This window comes from Arabidopsis thaliana (assembly GCF_000001735.4).
Source record: "Arabidopsis thaliana chromosome 1 sequence".
NCBI classification, from domain to species: domain Eukaryota; kingdom Viridiplantae; phylum Streptophyta; class Magnoliopsida; order Brassicales; family Brassicaceae; genus Arabidopsis; species Arabidopsis thaliana.
The window spans coordinates 28,847,539-28,868,258 of NC_003070.9; the positions used below are offsets into that span (position 1 = coordinate 28,847,539).

The 20,720-nt window shown below is 34.6% G+C and overlaps 4 protein-coding genes and 2 long non-coding RNA genes across 8 annotated transcripts; 3 read left to right on the plus strand and 3 right to left on the minus strand.

The window, feature by feature from the left end:
* The first annotated feature begins 332 nt into the window (after positions 1–332).
* On the plus strand, positions 333–6,961 carry SEC5A (exocyst complex component sec5). Its single transcript, NM_106336.4, has 21 exons — positions 333–900; positions 1,185–1,339; positions 1,448–1,533; positions 1,660–1,854; positions 1,936–2,063; positions 2,143–2,301; positions 2,442–2,546; positions 2,802–2,876; positions 3,082–3,219; positions 3,312–3,497; positions 3,626–3,754; positions 3,886–4,012; positions 4,096–4,306; positions 4,708–4,823; positions 4,941–5,169; positions 5,397–5,490; positions 5,584–5,661; positions 5,749–5,805; positions 5,934–6,083; positions 6,227–6,433; positions 6,523–6,961. The coding sequence occupies exons 1-21, from the start codon at positions 475–477 to the stop codon at positions 6,742–6,744; spliced, it is 3,273 nt and encodes a 1,090-aa protein (NP_177811.2). The 5' UTR covers positions 333–474; the 3' UTR covers positions 6,745–6,961.
* Positions 681–1,205, minus strand: AT1G09677. The gene has a single exon (NR_139672.1). It is a non-coding gene; the product is annotated as an other RNA (long non-coding RNA).
* Positions 6,876–8,212, minus strand: LSM3B (Small nuclear ribonucleoprotein family protein). Its single transcript, NM_106337.2, has 3 exons — positions 7,983–8,212; positions 7,551–7,646; positions 6,876–7,139 (listed from the first exon to the last, which is right to left on the minus strand). The coding sequence occupies exons 1-3, from the start codon at positions 8,097–8,099 to the stop codon at positions 7,056–7,058; spliced, it is 297 nt and encodes a 98-aa protein (NP_177812.1). The 5' UTR covers positions 8,100–8,212; the 3' UTR covers positions 6,876–7,055.
* A 1,088-nt stretch (positions 8,213–9,300) lies between these two features.
* AT1G76870 (transcription factor) lies at positions 9,301–11,313 on the plus strand (the record flags this gene model as incomplete). 3 transcript variants are annotated; one of them, NM_001334745.1, is made up of 2 exons in its annotated part: positions 9,301–9,464; positions 9,688–11,313. In NM_001334745.1, the coding sequence occupies one exon, from the start codon at positions 9,712–9,714 to the stop codon at positions 10,867–10,869; it is 1,158 nt and encodes a 385-aa protein (NP_001323232.1). In that variant the 3' UTR covers positions 10,870–11,313. The 3 variants fall into 3 exon arrangements, with proteins under 3 accessions (NP_001323232.1, NP_001323233.1, NP_177813.1); NM_001334746.1 differs by having other exon boundaries at positions 9,710–11,313; NM_106338.2 differs by lacking the exon at positions 9,301–9,464 and having other exon boundaries at positions 9,712–10,992.
* Positions 11,314–17,766: 6,453 nt separating this feature from the next.
* On the minus strand, positions 17,767–20,720 carry AT1G76878. The gene has a single exon (NR_139958.1). It is a non-coding gene; the product is annotated as an other RNA (long non-coding RNA).
* On the plus strand, positions 17,776–20,687 carry AT1G76880 (Duplicated homeodomain-like superfamily protein). The gene is made up of 2 exons (NM_106339.4): positions 17,776–18,342; positions 18,869–20,687. Exons 1-2 carry the CDS (start codon positions 18,056–18,058, stop codon positions 20,391–20,393), a joined length of 1,812 nt encoding a protein of 603 aa, NP_177814.1. The 5' UTR covers positions 17,776–18,055; the 3' UTR covers positions 20,394–20,687.

The window sequence follows — 20,720 nt, forward strand, 5'->3', positions numbered from 1 at the left end:
TCTTGAATCTTGACATTTTCAACAGAGGCTCCATTTCGTTCACAGTCAATACTGGAACAACTTTTCTGTGAATTACTCATTGCTTCCAGTATTCAAAATGTATATCTCAGAGAAGGACAAATCACGTCGCAACGTAATAATTTTTTGCAAATAATCTAAATTAATCTAAGAGTCATTTTTGAGGATAAAATCGAGTTACTGACATCTTGTGTGTCTGTCCTTCATACCAAATTATCCGGTCAAAAAGCCACCACACCGGAAAATATTATTTTCTTATCATCGCCATGTTTTGATTTTTCCACGTTTACACCTTTTAATCTAAAAATCAATATTTCTGGAAGAAAAAAAAAAACAAATTAAAATTGTCACACAAATCACAAACTGAAATCTCAAAATCGAAACTAAAGCTTCTCAGATCTCTAACTATAGCTCAAGGCGGAGGAGACTGAGATCGATCATCTGAATCGCCGAAACATGTCGAGCGATAGCAATGATCTTGACGAAGATGAGCTTCTTCAAATGGCGTTGAAAGAGCAGGCTAAGAGAGATCTCACCTATCAGAAACCTCCTTCATCTTCTGCTCGTAAGCCTGTTGCCAATTTAGTGCAGCAGCCTCGACAGCAGAAGCCTGTGGCTGCGGCTGCCGCTCCGCCGAAGAAGTCTGCTGCGGCGGTTAGGAAGCCTTCCATGGATGAGGATGAGGAGTCGGAGGTGGAATTGCTTAGCATTTCGAGCGGGGATGATGATTTGGAGAGGGAAAGGGAAATAGGTGGTTCTAGTGGTGGTGCGGGGAGAGGAAGAGGTAGCGATGTACGAGAGAAGGGAAGAGCGAGGAAGGAAGATGATGGTGCTTGGGATGGAGGAGAGCCTGATTGTTGGAAACGGGTTAATGAAGCTGAGGTATGTATTTGTGGCGAGATTCATCAGTGAATGCTTATGGCTTTGCTTGTTCGATCAAGTTCAAGAGTTTGAATTCGATATATTGATCTATTTGTTGAATTGTACGACACTGAACAATACCATTCGTGGGATACGGTGAATGCTATCCATAGTTTCTGGTGTTGAGTTGATATAGAGAGCTTGATAATTAGCATGCCATTAGTGATTTTAGAACCATAGCATCATATGGATGTATAAGTGGAAAGATGACCATTTTCACTGAAATTCCGGTGGCATTTTGGCAGCTTGCTCGTAGGGTTCGTGATATGAGGGAATCGAGAACAGCACCCGTGGTTCAGAAAGTAGAAGGTAAAGCACCTGCACCTGGGAAGAAAGTGGCTCTGACTAGTTTGCAGTCACTTCCTCGTGGAATGGAATGTATTGATCCACTAAAATTAGGGTAATTGCTCTCGTTTCGTTTTGCTTACCATGGAAGCCAGTCAGATGCTTTGTACTCTGTCTTTGATATGGTAGAACATATCTAAACCTGAATTTGTCTACTTCATAGGATCATAGACAATAAGACATTGAGATTAATCACTGAGTCGTCAGGCAGCCCATCAAAAGCTGAGAAAGTGGATAATACTCTTCGCGGTATGTCTTTCTTTACCATATCTACAACTCGAGTGAACAGTAGCACTTACAATTTTTTGGAGGGCTAATTCGATGTACAATTTCCAGTTGTCTAATTGTTATGTATCTTTTTCTGAGTATTTGCAGAAAAATTGGTTTACTTCTCTGATCATTTCGATCCGAAGCTGTTTCTTTCCCGTATTCACCAAGACACGACTGCAGCAGATTTGGAGGCTGGTGCCCTTGGCTTGAAAAGTGACTTAAAGGGTCGGAATCTGCAAAGGAAACAATTGGTGAAGGACAATTTTGACTGCTTCGTCTCATGTAAAACAACAATTGATGGTATGTATTATTACTTCCAACTGAATAATTTATGTTTTTTTCTTCTTTCATTTTCATGTTGACCACTGATTTTCTTAATAGATATTGAGTCAAAACTGAAGCGGATTGAAGAAGACCCCGAAGGTTCAGGAACTACTCATTTGTTTAATTGTATGAAAAGTGTGACATCGAGGGCCAATCTTGCATTTGAGCCACTTTTTGAGAGACAGGTTGGTGTGATTCTGATTTACTTCTTTTGCTTGTCACTCTCTTTCATTTTGCTGAAGCCTTTTTCAAAATCACATTTAGGCTCAAGCTGAGAAAATCAGGTCTGTCCAAGGAATGCTTCAGAGATTCCGGACACTGTTCAATTTACCCAGTATCATTCGTAGCAGTATTAGCAAGGGTGAATATGATTTGGCTGTTCGAGAATACAAGAAGGCGAAATCTATTGCTCTACCTTCTCATGTATGCCTGAATTTTCAATCACACTCTCTTGAGACAGATCCTATCCACATTCCTATAAGCACTGAGCCTTCTTTTTATTACGATTTAATTTAATTACATAACAAGGCTCTTGACAATATAGAAAAACAAGCTGCTTTCAGGTTAATATACTCAAGCGTGTACTCGAGGAGGTTGAGAAAGTTATGCTGGAATTTAAAGGCACACTATACAAGTCTATGGAAGATCCGAAAATAGACTTTACAAGTGTATGTCAGTTATAATTCATTTTATTTTAATGTCAACTAGTAATTAAACTGAACAATCCTTCATTCAAATATTCACCAAATGCATTAACCATACTACTGATATCATGTCAATATTGCAGCCATCATGAATGTTAACTTTTATTTAGGATATCCCGTTTTACATTTTCCCAGTTGTTGTACCTACTAAATAAAATGACTAAATTTTTTTCCAGTCTATTTTTTTGTCTTGATATCTGAGGTCTGTTCTTATTTTAGCTGGAAAACACTGTGAGGCTTTTGCTGGAGCTGGAACCCGAATCTGATCCTGTGTGGCATTATCTAAATGTTCAGGTCGGTATATTCGAAGATGTCACTCTTTTACTACTTCTTACTATGTTCTGTGTGGAATCTGGATTCCTAATAGATTTGCTTTGAGTATCAGAGTGACTTTTAGCTTATAAAATCTTTCATTTGTTTCAACTTAGCACATTTATATGTCTCCTACACTTTTTGTTGCAATCCTCGTGTATTTTCATAATTGGCTCTTTAATTACAGAATCATAGAATCCACGGCTTGCTTGAGAAATGTACATATGATCATGAAGCAAGGGTGGAAATTTTGCGTAACGACACTCATGAGAAAGCCATCTCAGATGCAAAGTGGCAACAAATTCAACAAAATGGCGTTTCATATGTGAGTCTAGCATTGAGAATGATATATCATTAAAAGACTATTCAATATTCAGTTCTTTAGATGATAACGTGCCTTGTTTTTTCATCCTCTAGTCAGATACCGCCTCTTCTAATGAAAATAATGCAGTTCAAGTTGACCTACAATCAGTGGAATTCCCCAGCGAAGAGATTGATATTTTGAAGGGAAGATACATCAAAAGATTGACTGCTGTGCTTGTGCATCATATCCCTGTGTTTTGGAAAACAGCTATATCTATTTTCAGTGGAAAATTTGCCAAGGTATCCGCTATTCTTTCTGCTTAGATCCCTATACTGACCCAAGAGTAGATTAATTCTGTAGTTATTATTTCTTTCTTGAATTGGAAATAGTTCTTCATTTGATTTGAATTTAACTTTGATTTGCTTAGTCCTCCCAAGTTACTGATACTTCAGCCAATAAAGCTGAGGAGAAGGTCACAGAGGCAAGATATTCAACTCATTCTTTGGAAGAAGTTGCTGGGATGATACGCAAGACTATTTCTGTCTATGAAGCAAAGGTATTATCTTTGTTTTCTAATTAAGTGACCTCTTCATTGGAACTTTTCTTCACATTAGAAGGACAATCCTGTGGTATCTGTGCTATAAAGTGGCTCTAAATATTTTCTTCTCCTGATTACTGCTGTTGTAGGTGAACAGCACATTTTGTGATTTTGATGAATCATGCATTCTCCGCCCATTTATGAGTGATGCCATTAACGAAGTATCAAAAGCATGCCAAGCTTTTGAAGCCAAAGAGTCAACGCCCCACAGTGCTGGTATTTGAACTTCTTCTGAAGCTTGAGCTTGCTGTTTAATTTAAGTAGACTAAGATGCTGTATAACCTTTTTGGTTATGGCAGTCGTTGCACTGAGAAAAATCCAGGCGGAAATCACTAAGATTTATATCCAAAGGCTTTGCTCTTGGATGAGGGCCTCCACGGAAGGAATATCAAAAGAGGAGACGTGGATCCCGGTTTCTATTCTTGAAAGGAATAGATCTCCATATGCCATCTCTTACTTGCCTCTTGCATTCCGTTCAGTTATTGTCTCTGGCATGGAACAAGTCAATCTGTAAGTTTCAACCGTATTTTGGTAACATATAGAAAATATTTACATTGTGAGGTTTACTACACTGTGGAAGTGAAAAACCCCAGTTTTTTCTATTTGTTGTATTTGGAGTTCCAGACGTCTATGTTTCCAGTACATACATCAAGGTCTAGTCTTTTCTGTATACATTAGAAAAAACAAAATGCCAATAGTCAGTAATTGTGATTCTAGCTTGTCATACCGTGATTACCAATTCTATGCTGAGACATGTAAAATCAAATGACTGTACCATGTTTGTATGATAGGAAAGGGGTCTTATATGCTTCTCATTGCTATTCAGGAAACTGCATATACAAATGTGTACTTTTTTCATACCACAGTGTTTACTTTGTTAACCTGTTGATTTCCGTGTATACCTTTTTCAGGATGATTCTGTCTGTCAAAAGTGAAGCTGCCAAATCAGAAGATATGTTTGCCCAAATTGAAGAAATCATAATATCCGTTAGACTGGCATTTTTGAACTGCTTTCTGGATTTTGCTGGTACGAATTTTAACCAAGCATCCTTGATAATATCCTCATGCAAACACCGGAATGCAGGCAAATGCACACTTTAAAGTGGTTACGTTGATATGCTAATTTGCTTTCACCATATGCCAGCGCACTTGGAGCAAATTGGTGCTGATCTTTCCCAAAGCACCTCCAGACAAGATAATTGGAAAAACGGATATTCTGATGAGCATCAGGAAGAACCATCAGCCAACACCTACGGAAGTGTAATTGATCCTCACAGGCGGTTGTTGATGGTCTTAAGTAATATAGGTTACTGCAAAGATGAACTTGCTTCAGAGCTTTACAACAAGTTCAAATATACATGGTTACAGTCTAGGTTAGTCCCTGCTTAATAAACGTCATTAGTGCTCTTCTGAACATCGTCTTTACTAAGTGGTAAACAAGTTGGGCATACTCGTGCATACTTAAATGAGTCAAACTGGATAATAGGTATTAACGGTTAAATTTGATGTGATTCATAATCAAATACTGTTCTCATGGGTGGATTTTGTATATGGTGTTATAGCTCACTAAACTAAGATTTTTGTGTTTTCACTTATTCAGAGACAAAAATGAAGACAGTAGTGATCTTCAAGATCTAATAATGTCTTTCTCTGGACTCGGAGAGAAGGTCCTCGAGCATTACACTTTTGCTAAGGTATTAATTTTTTTCCAGCCATATTAGCCTATGTATGCTTTTGCTAAGTGTTATAAATAGAACTTTAAATTTCCGAGAATTTCACCTGTTCAGGCAAATTTGATCAGAACAGCGGCCACAAATTATTTGCTGGACTCTGGTATTCAATGGGGATCAGCACCTCAAGTGAAAGTAAGAAATCTATGCGAAACGATATCTATTAGCTTCTTGATTTGAATGAAGAAAAGAATTACTTAAATATTTACTCCAATCTTCCAGGGCATACGAGATGCTGCTGTTGAGCTGTTGCACACTCTTGTAGCTGTCCATGCAGAGGTATACTCATGAAAAAAAATTATTGGTCGTTTTGTGGTTCTTTAGACATTTTGACATTAAAATGTGTTCCTCGACAGTGTTCATAGTGTAAAATCCTAATAACTTTGCACCGGAAAATAAAACTGCAGGTCTTTGCTGGTGCTAAACCCCTCCTGGACAAGATTCTTGGCGTGCTGATCGAAGGTCTAATCGACACTTTTCTGAGTGTTGTGGAAGAAAACAGATCAAGTGACCTAAGATCAATTGATGCAAATGGTTTCTGCCAACTGATGTTTGAGGTAACTTGTTCTTTTCATCATTAGAGATGCTCACTAACAAAAACTTCATCTCATAATGAGAAACAAAGTTGTTTTTACAGAAGCAGAGAAGCTTTGCAGATTTGTGATTTGCTAATTCTGAATTTTCATCACAACTGCTGCAGCTTGAATATTTTGAAACAGTACTGTATTCATATTTTACAAGCGCTGCAACCGAGTCTCTTAAATCTCTACAAGGAACCGTGTTGGAGATAGCTATAGAGAGCATCAGTGAAGCAGTCGAGACCCCAGGGCATAATCGTAGACCAACTCGTGGCAGCGAAGACACAGTTTCAGATGACAAGCAATCTGTTTCAGCAGATGACCTCCTCGTAACACATACATTTCCTTTCTCTTTTCAACAGATTTGATCAAATATCAAAACCTCAATTTTGATCATTTTGTTTTATTTCGTGAACAGGCTCTAACGAAACAGTGTTCAAACGAATTGCTACAACAAGAGTTGGAGAGAACTCGTGTGAACACAGCATGCTTTGCAGAGTCAGCCCCATTAGAGTCAACGCCTCCATTACCCAAAGCTACCTACTCTTCCTTTAGAGGATCAATGGATTCTCCAAGCAGAAACTACAGAGGCTCACAATCATCTGGTTCTCCCATTAATGCCCGACCCAGACGAAGATAATAAGAGACCAACTTTGTTTATTTAATAATTTCTTCTCCGTTTATTTGTACGTAAATGATCATAATTCTCTTGTTCCTGGTGCATTTTTTTGTTTGTTTGTCTGTCTTTTTCAGACTCTTATCTTTATTTGTGAACTCAGATAATTGGGTTGTAATTAGTATATCACACGATCAAAGTATCTGAAAAGCATTGGAAATTTAAGCAAAGTAGCTTCTTCAAGCTTGTTTTAGTTAAGACAAGAAGTGACTAAATACAAGAATAGTCACAAATTCCCCTTACGAAAAGAGGACACAAAAGATTTGAGTTTGAACTCAGGCTGCTGTCCTCAGCGGTGGAGACACCAATATCACTCCATCTCCTCTCACGAATAGAAACTCAATCGTCCGCTTTGTAGTCTGCAATCAGAGATAGTAAACAAAACTAATCACATACATGAGAGACAAAAGCCACTTATCCTAATCAGATCAGAATTGTAGCCCGCCTAGAGGAGTCCCAACAACTAATATGTGTGTGCCTAAGAAGCTTAAAGAAAGAGACTTCTCTACTAGAAACAGTCAGTTACATGGAAATGCCTTCCTAATTTCGATCCAATAGCTTATATCTTCCAGAACAATAAGATTCGTGTAGGATATAATCTCTTGTCTAAGTAAATGTTCTACATTGAGCTGAAACTTCTGTATATAGTGAAAGCTAAAAGACACTTGTACACTTGTTCTCTAACAATATCCTTAACTTGAGATAGAAACTCATCAAGATCCCCCTCAAATACCTATAAAGTTAACTATTGAGTAAGAAAAAGCACGTACCCGAACAATCTCTTCATATGTCTCGTCATCGATTTCTACTGTAGTGATAGTTTCTTCAACATCACCCAGAATCATATTCAAATGCTGATCAAACGCCTGCCCAAAGAATTAACAACAACAACAACATCAAACCTAAGTGAGTAACTCAAGAGTGTAGAAATCTTCCAAAATTTAAGAACTTTGTCAAAATTAAATTTACACAAACCATAAATTCCCAATTGCAAGCTCATCGCCATAACTCGAGAAAACGTTTTTAGAAACTGAAACTTGAAAATCAAAACCCTAGACTTTCCCCCAAAAAAGGACCAAATTCGACACCAAAACAGTGAAATCGGCAAAATAAAGTTACAAAATTCAAACGAACTATGTGTGGAACGAGTATTTTAAGTAGTGACAAGTTCAAGGTACTAAGCAGGGCACAAGAAAACGTACGTGAAGCTTGCCGCGAAGTTCGCGGTCTGACCGGAGCTTGACATAGATTCTCTCGTCGAGACTCAGCCTAATCAGATCTAGTGGCTCCCTCACGGTGGCTTCTTCCTCGCCGGACATCGTGTAGACAGAGATACCTTCCCACCTGAAACACTTCTCGGAGGGTTTTGGTACCGACGAATCGTATAACCGGACACAAACTCTGATCTCGCGGACACGAACTTAACAATTTTGTTCTACGAATAAGATTTTACAAATATATGGCAACAGCCCAACAGAATATTAGGCCCATAAACGAACGTTGGCGAAAAAATGTTTTTTTTTTCAAAACTATCGGCATATTTTATTATTTCAAAGATTATCAATGGGTTCTACTAGCTAGGTTCTACTTCTACCTTGAGAAAATTGAGTTGAGGTCTTGTATGTATAGATATTTCAGTAAACAAATATTAATGTTAGATTTTAATTTTAAAATGTAAATTAAGATATTAAATTTGACGTTTTGTACTTCGATTCGTTTGTTTTCTACTTACAAGCGTTTCACAACTTTTTTCGAGTTGTAACGCTTGACAGTTTCACAAAGTAAGCATACGTGTAAAATAGAATCATTTATTGTGACTAATGTTTTTAACCAAATATGGTATCTTCTAAAACGTGATACCAATCACTTTTTAATCACTATATACAAATTTAAGTTTAATATATTTATATATAAATTTATAACTTTTTTTTATCTGAATTGTAACACTTATTGGTTCCATAAAATAAATATATGTGCGAGAGTATAATAACTTGGACATGATTTGGTGATGAAATTCTACAATATTGTGTTTTTAAAACTCACATTGTATCTACTAAATTTAAATTAATATAAATTTATATGTCCAAACTAAGATAACATAAATTTAAACAATATAGAAGAAGAACGACACTATTGTTAATAATTCGATAAGATACTAAAAAAAAAAAAAATATACACTTTTTAACCTTTTTAATGTGAATTGTAACGCTTCTACAAAATAAGCACACGTGTAAGAGTATAAAAACTTATTGTGGATTTAGTAATGAATCATGAAATGTTGTATTAATGATTCAATAAGGAAGTAAAAAAAAAAAGTTTAAAAAAAAAAACTAATACTTAGATTTCCCTTGACAATCATATCTTTTAATATATAAAAAAACATATAAATTTCAGTTATTTCAAAATTCAAATTCATACTCTACCCATAGTGACTACCAAAATCAATCGTAAATAAATAAATAAAAAAGAAATGGTGGGTCCAAATATCTTCTGATACATTGGACATAAATAACTTTTGTGATTTGTCACTAAAAAAGATTTAGAAACAAGACTCTCTTCTTCTTCTTCCTCTAAATGTTTTGTCCGCCACACGCATTGTCTCAGTGATCAGAGTTCTTCGTCTCTCTACTTGAACTCTCATCTCTAAAACCCTAGACTCTCTCGTCTTCAATCGTTTTAAAAAGGTCCGTTTAGTTTTAGCATGAAATTTTCTCTAAAGATAAGTTTTTTTTTTCGTCTTTTGTTAGCGATGTTTTATAGTTTATCGAATTCGTAGTGTTTGATTGCGATTGCTCTGTTTACAAGCTTACTTTGATCGGATGATTTAGGTTTCATATTTGGAGAAATCCATCTAAGAAAAGTTTGATTTTGAGGAGAAAGACTGAATTTTTATTTTCTCTGATTCAGATTTTTCTTTTGGAAACTGTAGAAATGGAAGGAAATTGCTCGCAAGGACGCTTTGATTCTCAAGTTTCTTCTATGAGAGATCTTCGTCCAAATGCTATAAATCAGAATCAGAAACAACACCATCCAAATTCTCGACAAGACTCAGGCTTTAACAATACTATGGATACACGTCACAACAATGTCGACAGAGGAAAGAAATCAATGAGTGAAGATGATGAACTATGTTTGTTAAGTAGTGATGGTCAAAACAAGTCCAAGGAAAACTCTCCTTGGCAACGTGTGAAATGGATGGATAAGATGGTGAAGCTAATGATAACTGCTCTTTCTTATATCGGTGAAGACTCTGGTTCTGATAAGAAATTTGCAGTTTTGCAGAAGAAAGGTAAGTGGAGATCAGTTTCTAAAGTCATGGATGAAAGAGGTTATCATGTTTCGCCGCAGCAATGTGAAGATAAGTTTAATGATCTTAATAAGCGGTATAAGAAGCTTAATGAGATGCTTGGTAGAGGAACTTCTTGTGAGGTTGTTGAGAATCCTTCACTCTTGGATAAGATTGATTACTTGAATGAGAAAGAGAAAGATGAAGTTAGGAGAATCATGAGCTCTAAACATCTTTTCTATGAAGAGATGTGTTCTTATCATAACGGAAACAGATTGCATTTGCCTCATGACCCTGCGGTACAGAGATCTCTTCACTTGATTACGCTTGGAAGCCGTGATGATCATGATAATGATGAACATGGGAAACACCAAAACGAAGATCTTGATGATGATGATGACTATGAGGAAGATCATGATGGAGCTTTAAGTGACCGTCCTTTGAAGAGGTTAAGACAAAGCCAGAGCCATGAAGATGTTGGTCATCCGAATAAGGGTTATGATGTCCCTTGCTTGCCTCGTTCCCAAGCTGATGTGAATCGAGGAATATCGCTAGATAGTAGGAAAGCTGCTGGCTTACAGAGGCAGCAGATTGAGTCTAAGTCTTTAGAGTTAGAAGGACGAAAGCTTCAGATTCAAGCGGAGATGATGGAACTGGAGAGACAACAATTCAAGTGGGAGGTGTTTAGTAAGAGAAGAGAGCAGAAGCTTGCGAAAATGAGAATGGAAAACGAAAGGATGAAACTTGAGAATGAAAGGATGAGTCTTGAACTGAAACGAATAGAGTTGGGTGCTAAATTGTGAAGAGTCTTAGGAATTAAGGATCAAAGAAATTAATCAGAAAAAGTTGCAACAATGATTGGCAATCTAATCAGTTGCTTAACTTTGCAGTAGACATTATTATTAGCTAAGGTTTAAAGTTTGAGGTAAGAAATATTTTCATATTTTCAGATGTAATATTCTTATAGAAAGTGGTTCTGTTCTCTATGCTTGATTATGTCCTCATTGTCCTGTAAGTATCAACGACAGTGACAAGAACTGAGAGTAACTATTCAAAACTCCAACCTCTAAATTGGCTCTCTTTAGCCTTGGAGCTTTTAGGTAATTGAAGAATCTTTTATTTTCATAGGCGGAAAAAGAAACCTAAAGCTTGGGCCAAAAATGTTGTTTGGGCTAGTAAGAAGAAACAAATTAGGCCATGCCATTATGCTTAGTTGCTTACTGATGTAATACCCACTTGAATAAAAGGAAACTTTCATGACTTTTTTTTTATAATCAAGCCTTTCGTAACAAAGTGAAATAAGAAATGTGTGATCGAAATTTCAGAAAAAAGGCAAAAGAAGAATGTGAAGTTTGTGTTTTTTTTTTTATCCATCTTTCACCTCTTTATTGCCCTTTCCTTGTTCACAAGAGCCTCTCCGAGCTCTCTCTTTATCTTTCAAATTTGTTTTGCCTTTTCTTCTTTTCATTTCTTTTTTTTCCATATTATCATTACAAAAATGGTTCTTATTTGACCAAGAACGCATTAAAAGATGACATTCACTTATATTTGAAGGGAAATTCGTAAAATCAACATTTTAACAGTGAATTTGCTTCAGTCGTACATTAAAAACAAACAAGCTTTTATTTGACGCTATTATTACCTTCAAATTTTCATGTTCCAACTCCAACTCATCACCTAATTTTTAATCTTTAAAATTACCTTTTTAAGCTAGATAAATCAGAGGCTAATGACAACATCAAAGTACACAAGAATGGTAAAAAAAAAATATCAAAATAAAAATCGGAAATTAGGGACAAAAAAAGATGAGCTGGAGACAGAAAAAATGAGAGGTAAAAATCACATGGGAAGATGAAAGTGGCGTAGATAACTCATCCCACATGCCTCTCCCTTCCCATGTGATTTTCTATATTTCCTTTCAACCCCTTAATTTCTTCTTATTTCTATTTCTTACCCCTTTCTTTGTTTTTCTCACCGAATTCACAATTTACATCAATCAAATTATGTAACTAATCATATTCATCGTGAATTTGACTTTCACTTTATTTCTCTCGTCCCTGTTTAAAACGGATGGTTGAAAATAGCAAAGTTTTTTTTTATGGATCTACCAACTTTTTCAAAAATAATCCCAAGATTTTAATCACACTTTTGAAGTTCTTAATTAGTGGACCCAGCTTGTATCAACCTTTTATTTGTTTAGTATTTAATCAAATCTCTACTCTACTATAAGTTAATTGCTAGCTTTACTTACTCGTATAATTTTTCTTGCGGCAGAATCGATTTATTTAATTTATTATTTTAAATTATTATACAAATATATTTATATCCTCCGGGTGATTTGTGAATCCTTAAGTACATATTATTATATCTATGTTGCTCCATGAAATTTAGGTAGACTATATAATATTTATATCTACTGATGTAGACACGTTAATCATCATCCTCATCAGTCTTTCATACAATCCATTATCTTTCACATTGTATCTAAGTTTAGTGGTACAATTATTTATTAAGAAAGCTATAACTATATATTAAGCAAACTAAACCGCATATTTGTATAATGTCGGTTCTATTTCAACTTATAATTTTGTCGGTTGTATAAATCGAAATGAACCGCACCTAAACCGTATCATTCATAATCATAATTGATAGAAAGAACCATAATTAAGAATGAATCAATATAAAAAAGGAGAATACAAATTACGACAGCGAAGCACCTTCACATGAATCCAAAACCCGCCGTTATATATCTCATGATTTGTGAAGATAAAAAAATGAAATCAACAGATATGCAGATGACATATACAGATAAATTGTATACGTCCACTACGGATTTTATCTTCAACCTATGCAAATAGTAAGATTAAGGTTATTTGGAAAACTGATTGAGCTGGCATAATTTAAATTCGAATTACTAGCTAGTGTAGTTAATAAAACAATGAAAACAAGTACTATAGATTAAGTAAAAGTAATTACATAGTTCTTGTACACTAATGCCACGTTGGAAAATGAGTTAGAGGAGATTAATTAGTTCGGAGCACACAACACATATTTGTGATTTTTCACAGACGCTGACACATATTTTGTGATTTTCCGTGCACACACATACATATGTGTGTGTATATATGTGTATGATTTTCCGTGCAGATGCAGTCGTGTGAGTAATGATGGTAATTTACTAAAGCTGATCGTAGAAATTGTCTGCTAAGTTTAAAACCTCTGAAAAAATAGTAGTTGAGTTCAGTACAACTACATAGTTATGCTTTTATTTGTATTTTCGCCATAGTTTTAGGGAGTAAAAAGGTTAAAAACAAAAAAATATGAAAATAGAAGGATAAAGTTAAAATCAAAACAAAAAACGTGATCAAACTACAAATTCTTTTCACCTCTAATTTTTTTTTATGGTGTGACTAGTGGAGTAATTGCAAACGTTTTATTTCTATTTTCGCAATAGTCATTGGAAGTCAAAATGTAAAATTATTGTAGTAGAAAGATAAAATTACAACATTAAAGATAGTTAAAACTTATGGTAGTAGAAGGATATAACCCAAAAAGAAAAAAGTGATCAAACTACAAACTTTTTTCACCTCTATTTTCTTTTGTTGTTGGTGTAATTGGTGCAGTAATTTCGTCTTTTAGATGGCTACTTGCTCAATCCACTTGCATTTTTTCCCTCCACCTTAAAATTACCATGGCCCATCAATAATTGATTTACTTAATTTTATGGTTATTTGTACACTAATGTCTCTGTTCATATTTTCTAGGGTTTTCTACCTAATTCTTAAACTGTTATTTGTAATTAATCTGCTCTTAGCAGGGTTGTAATTTGTAAAACCACCATATTTGAAATAAGTAATCATAAATAATATCATTCGTTATGGATAAATAAAAAGTTAAGCGCTTATATGCATCATTGTGCGCATGTTGTATTTAGTAATTAAATTATACGGATAAACGTTGTGTATTAATTAATAATCACATGTAACTCAAAGAGTATATTTTTATACTCTTTGCTTGATTTTGTGACATTTTACTCTATAAAAAACAAGAGACACCACTTTCCTTTCATATACATCTTTCACAAAAGCATAGTGTGAAACACATATTTTAGTAAAGAACATATATAGATGCAGATTATATAATGGTACGCAATGTTTTTATTATTATTTAAGACTCGTTATTATATATAATGGTCGTTTTCAACTCCGACGAAGTGCACCTATACGAAAAAGACCCACGACAGATAAAATATACTTTTTCTTTATTAATACAATAAGATAAAAATTGTAACGTTAAGGGTCGAGCCATGCGAAAATCGAGTGGCTACTATATAATTTCGTAGAAAAAATCATATTCAATGCTTTTAGGAGCTACCAAAAGGATGGTCCCTGATATCAGCTTTCAATACATTTTCATGTAATTCATTAAATATCTGAATCTAACGCTGTTAACATTTACTGCCTAATCATGCCGTGAATTTCGATGAACATTCCAATCGTTTTACCCCCAACGCTATGCTGAGTAGGCTGATGATTAGTCTTATACGCAAATTGCGCATTTGACAATCTACATTTTACTATAACCCCAAGTTACTATATATATCGTGTTAGTAAATTCGTATAGTATATACTAAAAAGAAGTTTTTCAGCTTTTAGATGAAGTATGCAGTTTAGTGAAATAGTTTTTAAAAAATACAGAATTGTCAAAAATTGTTTTATTAAATGGATAATCGTTATGCAATAGACAAAGATTTATGTATCACGATTATGCTAACTGCAAAATCTGCAAACTATGAAGGCGTTGCAGCAGAATAATCATTACTATTATAGTAATTATGCTAGAATGTCTCATTTTACTAGTCGTTTAGTTCTTGTACTTGTTTGTGCTAACCTCTTATCTATATATACAGAAGAGCAATCTTGTCAATGCATGCAACTCCGAATCTGTTTCCATTAATATTTTAGGAATATGTTTTGTTTTGTTTTTGCGCAAATTACGTTAACCGTAGTATGTTGGGATTCAAATTCATGTTGTGATTGGCCCAAAAATATTACTATATTTTGTTATTGTTAATACGGAAAATTTTGACCCAAATTAAAGTTAATATGTGGTTCCATCACGAACTTAAATAGGTCATTCCAAAACAAGTTCGAACGCATCACATCTAAATGCATATCCCTCTTTGGAGAAACGATGGATTTTACCACCAAACTACATATTGGTAAAAGTAAAACTATTCCTAACTTCATGTAAGATTTTGTAGGTTAAATTAAAACGGGACGTTGGGAGAAATTAATACCCTGCACTATTGACATTGATGGTTTAGGTTGTCATCGTTTTAAGTGTTTAAATAATTGATTTAGTTAAATAACGGCCGTCAAATCGGTTTGAGATGACGCAAAAACCATCAATATATAAAATAAAAATGAATAACGGAGGCAATGTAATGTATGGCCTCAAACGGGAAATGGTCACCAATCTATTTACTTCAATCCCGAAAATGACTTCCATCTAACCACTTTCCTTCCAACATCCTCTCATCATTTATATTTATTATTTCGATTACTTTGTATCATAACAATAATTTATTACAAAAAAAAAATCATCAAATCTCTGGATTGATTTTGAAATCGAGCCCGTGTTTGTAGAGTGTGGAAGAAGATCAGTAGTGAATTGATATTAAAATAATTTGCAGGGGGGACAAATCCAGATCAGTAATGAGGATGGTTTAGTTTATTAATGATTTAAAGTCTTAAAATGTTGAGAGCTAATAAAATAGATTAATAGCTTAAAAAGCCTCAATGATTAAAGGTCAATGGGATCCACGTTAGGGACAATTTAGTAATTTCAAATAATACGTAAGTCACCCGCCACTGTATACGTTCCAAAAAGCAAGTTCATCCTCATCTCCACCAACTTTTTTTACGTTTTACCTTTTACCTTTTACCCCTATCTTTTTTTATTTGTTCTTCTACTTGTGATCTTTGAAATATAATCCTGTTAATTATCCCTATTTTCTAAATTGATGTTTATCCTGTTGCAGCATTTTGTTGATTTATACAAAGACACATTATTTATCATTACAAGATCATAAACAATGAATAAGCAATGTTTGAACCAACATATAGCTTAATAACTTATGTCTGTTTGAAATAAAAATGGGAATGTCGAATGTGTTTATATTTTCTTTTATAAACTTACATTATACGAATTCATTACTGCAAACATCAGTATGAGAAAATTATATAGTCTTACGTTTTTTGAAATATTTTATAAACTTCGAATTAAAATATTTGTGATTTTTAAACTGGGTTTTTAAGACAATTTAGCTGGACGGACAAAAACCAACTAATAATCACCACCGTCTTTGTGCCCAGCTGTCAATAAATCTCTGCAATAATTTCTTTTTTGGTAATAAATAACTATTGGTTAAAAACTAAATCCTTCAGTTTCCTTCGTATATATCTTTTTGTGCCCACTTTTTTCATCATTGCATATACAACCCATGATGATAAACTCTGGTTTTTAACACCACACTATTACTCTAGCTTTGCTCTACTAGAAAATGACTCTCTCCGTTTTTTTTGTTTAATGTTTTGGGATGAAAATTTTATTTAATATTTCATTTACAAACCTCATTTTTAAAAACTCTAAAGTAGAAATAAATAATATTTTTTTACGTAACATAGCTATCAAAAATAAATACAGTCAAAAGTTTATAACCAATTTTCTACAACAGTCCATGGTAGCAATTACAACCATCACCCATTTTTTATAACCAAATTGAAATCAACCAAAATTTACTTCATATATTTACTTTATTTTTCATACATTTTGTTACATAGATTGTATCAAATATACTTACAAAAAATTATTGAATTACAACTTCTAAATTTAACAATTTTATCAATTAAACTTTATTTTTACAAATCTTTGAAATCATTCAAAATTTTATTTTTGTCTTCTTTTTAATTTATAATAAAATTAAATAATATATCTTTACGTAACGCTCGTAGTTGGCAAAATAAATTTACAATTAAAATCTTTACTAAATTTTTCTTCTACAATAGTCCACAACAATAATTTTACATTTTGGACTTTAACCATAATTTTTACAAATCTTAGAAAATCATTCAAAATTTAATTTTATCTTCTTTTTAATCTATGATAAAACTAAATAATATATTTTTACGTAACGCTCGTAGTTAACAAAACAAATTTACAATTGAAATCTTTACTAACTTTTTCTTCTACAACAGTACATAGCAATAACCTCACATTTTGGAATTTAACCAAAAACGAGTAATTATATTTATTATACTATACGTAACCGTGGTTCAATATTATTAAAGAAATTTTTTATTATAAATATAAAATAGTAAAACACCTTTACCAGATTTAATAATATATTGATACAAAATCCTATGAGGTCATTTTTGATGATACCTACAATTACAAGCCCCCTATAAAATCAATCTAAACCACAATTACAGTATACAAATCTTGGTAAGAAAATACAAAGTGAAAAATAATTTACCCCAAAACTCGGAAAATAGAGGAGAGAGAAATTTGAGAAGATTCCATTTTGGCACAAACAGAGGAAAAAGTATCAATAAAAAGAAAAGAAAATAGGTAAAAAAGAAATAAATCGAAAGAAATATATAAATGTTAGAATGGCTCCTTGAGATTGACAAGCAGATCTCATCACCAGACAAATATAAAATAAAGTAAAGAAATTAACTTAGGTATTTACAAAACTCTCTAACACCATAAAACCCTGCGCCCAGAGATTTCACTCTTCTTCCTCATGTAAACTCTCTCTTTCTCTCTCTCTCTTTATCTCTCCCATTTTTTTTTTCTTCTCTAAATTTTTATTTTTTCTCTTTTTTATTTTTCATTTCTGTAACTTCTTCTCCGTCAAAGACACAGAGAGTAGAAAAAAAAGAAAAACAGAGGAACAGATTAAAAAAAAAAAAACTTTATTAAACGATGATGCAACTGGGTGGTGGTACTCCGACCACTACAGCGGCGGCTACAACCGTCACAACTGCTACAGCACCACCGCCACAATCAAACAACAACGATTCAGCGGCAACAGAAGCAGCGGCAGCAGCGGTTGGGGCGTTTGAGGTGTCGGAAGAGATGCACGACCGTGGGTTTGGAGGAAATCGTTGGCCGCGGCAGGAAACGCTAGCGTTGTTGAAAATACGATCTGACATGGGAATAGCGTTTCGAGACGCTAGCGTTAAAGGTCCCTTATGGGAAGAGGTTTCTAGGTTCGCGTTTTCTTCTCCCTTTCCTCTTTATTCCCTTTTCCTTTTTTTGGTATACTTCTTTTTCCACTCTCTCTTTTTTTCTTCTCTGAATTTTTTGTTTTCTAATTGGGAATGATTATGAAACTTGTTTTTTTTTTTTAAATTGAACGAGTGTTGTTTAAAGATCTGTGTTAATTGTCTGAGATTTGGTTCAATTTTGTCTTTTGGGATTTGCTTGAATTTCGCCGAATTTGTAAGAGTTGTCTTTTTGGTTTGTATAGTTCAGTGAGATTCAGATTCGGACAGTTCTTGAAGTGGGTTTCATTAAAAATTTAAACTTTATTTAACAGTTAGATAATATAAGTTGGGTCATGTTATATTCATGAGATTGAGAAAGCAAGACTCTTTTGTCACAAACTCATGCTGATTGATCCACTTCTCAACCATATTTATCCTTTTTCTTTTTTTCCATAACAAAATTAGTCTATTTACTTCATGAATTTTTTGATGAATTTGTGAATCTTTTTTTTTTCTTTGGTTCTGATAGGAAAATGGCGGAGCATGGTTACATAAGAAACGCAAAGAAATGCAAAGAGAAATTCGAGAACGTTTACAAATACCACAAACGAACCAAAGAAGGTCGTACCGGAAAATCCGAAGGCAAAACTTATCGCTTCTTTGATCAATTAGAAGCTCTCGAGTCTCAATCTACAACCTCACTCCACCATCATCAACAACAAACGCCTCTTCGACCACAGCAAAACAACAACAACAACAACAACAACAACAACAACAGCTCCATATTTTCAACTCCTCCTCCGGTAACGACAGTTATGCCGACGCTTCCTTCTTCATCAATTCCTCCGTATACTCAGCAGATTAATGTACCTTCGTTTCCAAACATCTCCGGTGATTTTCTATCGGATAATTCTACATCGTCTTCGTCTTCTTATTCGACTTCTTCTGACATGGAGATGGGTGGTGGAACTGCGACTACAAGGAAGAAAAGGAAGAGGAAATGGAAGGTGTTTTTCGAGCGGTTGATGAAACAAGTAGTTGATAAACAGGAAGAGCTTCAACGCAAATTCTTGGAAGCTGTTGAAAAGCGAGAACACGAGAGATTGGTTAGAGAAGAGTCTTGGAGAGTTCAAGAGATTGCCAGAATCAACCGCGAGCACGAGATCTTAGCTCAAGAACGCTCTATGTCCGCTGCAAAAGACGCTGCTGTTATGGCCTTTCTTCAAAAACTGTCAGAGAAACAACCGAATCAGCCACAACCGCAGCCTCAGCCGCAACAAGTTCGACCATCAATGCAGCTTAATAACAACAATCAGCAGCAACCGCCTCAACGGTCTCCTCCACCGCAACCTCCTGCTCCGCTTCCGCAGCCAATTCAAGCGGTTGTGTCGACGTTAGACACAACGAAAACGGACAATGGTGGTGATCAGAATATGACTCCTGCAGCTTCAGCGAGCTCGTCGCGGTGGCCGAAAGTGGAGATAGAAGCATTGATAAAGCTGAGGACGAATCTTGATTCGAAATATCAAGAAAACGGACCAAAAGGACCATTGTGGGAAGAGATATCAGCGGGAATGAGAAGGTTAGGATTCAACAGGAACTCAAAGAGATGCAAAGAGAAATGGGAAAACATAAACAAATACTTCAAGAAAGTCAAAGAGAGCAACAAGAAACGTCCCGAAGATTCCAAGACTTGCCCTTACTTTCACCAGCTTGATGCTTTATATAGAGAGAGGAACAAATTCCACAGCAACAACAACATTGCAGCTTCTTCTTCATCTTCCGGTCTTGTTAAACCGGATAATTCTGTTCCCTTGATGGTCCAACCAGAGCAGCAATGGCCTCCGGCTGTAACGACTGCGACAACTACTCCCGCAGCGGCTCAGCCTGATCAGCAATCTCAGCCGTCGGAGCAGAACTTTGATGATGAAGAAGGTACAGATGAAGAGTACGACGATGAAGATGAGGAAGAGGAGAATGAAGAAGAGGAAGGAGGTGAGTTCGAGCTTGTGCCTAGCAATAACAACAACAACAAGACGACGAATAATCTGTAATGATGATGATTCGAGTTCGAACCGGTTTGGTGGTGAAAGATTAGTAATCTTTTTTTAAGTTTTGATACAGAACATGAGAATTTAAATATTGGAGGGTTTTTTTTTTTTTTTTTTTTTCATCTTTGATTTTTAAGTTATACTGAAGAGAGATTTAATATGTTAAAACAAAATTAAAATAAACTGTGATTTAATTATTTTTTCCTTGGGATATATAAATAAAAAATGTTAAGATAGGGGGACAATGTGGGGTTTTCATAAGCAAATAAAAATAAAAGAAAATGTAATTGTATATGTTTTCTTAAATGAATGGTTCTTGTTGGTGGTGAC

Coding starts and splice junctions, on each gene's coding strand:
- SEC5A (NM_106336.4), top strand. CDS start 475: ATGTCGAGCGATAGCAATGATCTTGACGAAGATGAGCTTCTTCAAATG. Junction 2,302..2,441: donor CTATTGCTCTACCTTCTCAT/GTATGCCTGAAT, acceptor AGCTGCTTTCAG/GTTAATATACTCAAGCGTGT. Junction 5,491..5,583: donor AGCATTACACTTTTGCTAAG/GTATTAATTTTT, acceptor TCACCTGTTCAG/GCAAATTTGATCAGAACAGC.
- LSM3B (NM_106337.2), bottom strand. CDS start 8,099: ATGTCCGGCGAGGAAGAAGCCACCGTGAGGGAGCCACTAGATCTGATT. Junction 7,647..7,982: donor AACTTCGCGGCAAGCTTCAC/GTACGTTTTCTT, acceptor TTCTTTGGGCAG/GCGTTTGATCAGCATTTGAA. Junction 7,140..7,550: donor CATATGAAGAGATTGTTCGG/GTACGTGCTTTT, acceptor CTCTGATTGCAG/ACTACAAAGCGGACGATTGA.
- AT1G76880 (NM_106339.4), top strand. CDS start 18,056: ATGATGCAACTGGGTGGTGGTACTCCGACCACTACAGCGGCGGCTACA. Junction 18,343..18,868: donor TTATGGGAAGAGGTTTCTAG/GTTCGCGTTTTC, acceptor TGGTTCTGATAG/GAAAATGGCGGAGCATGGTT.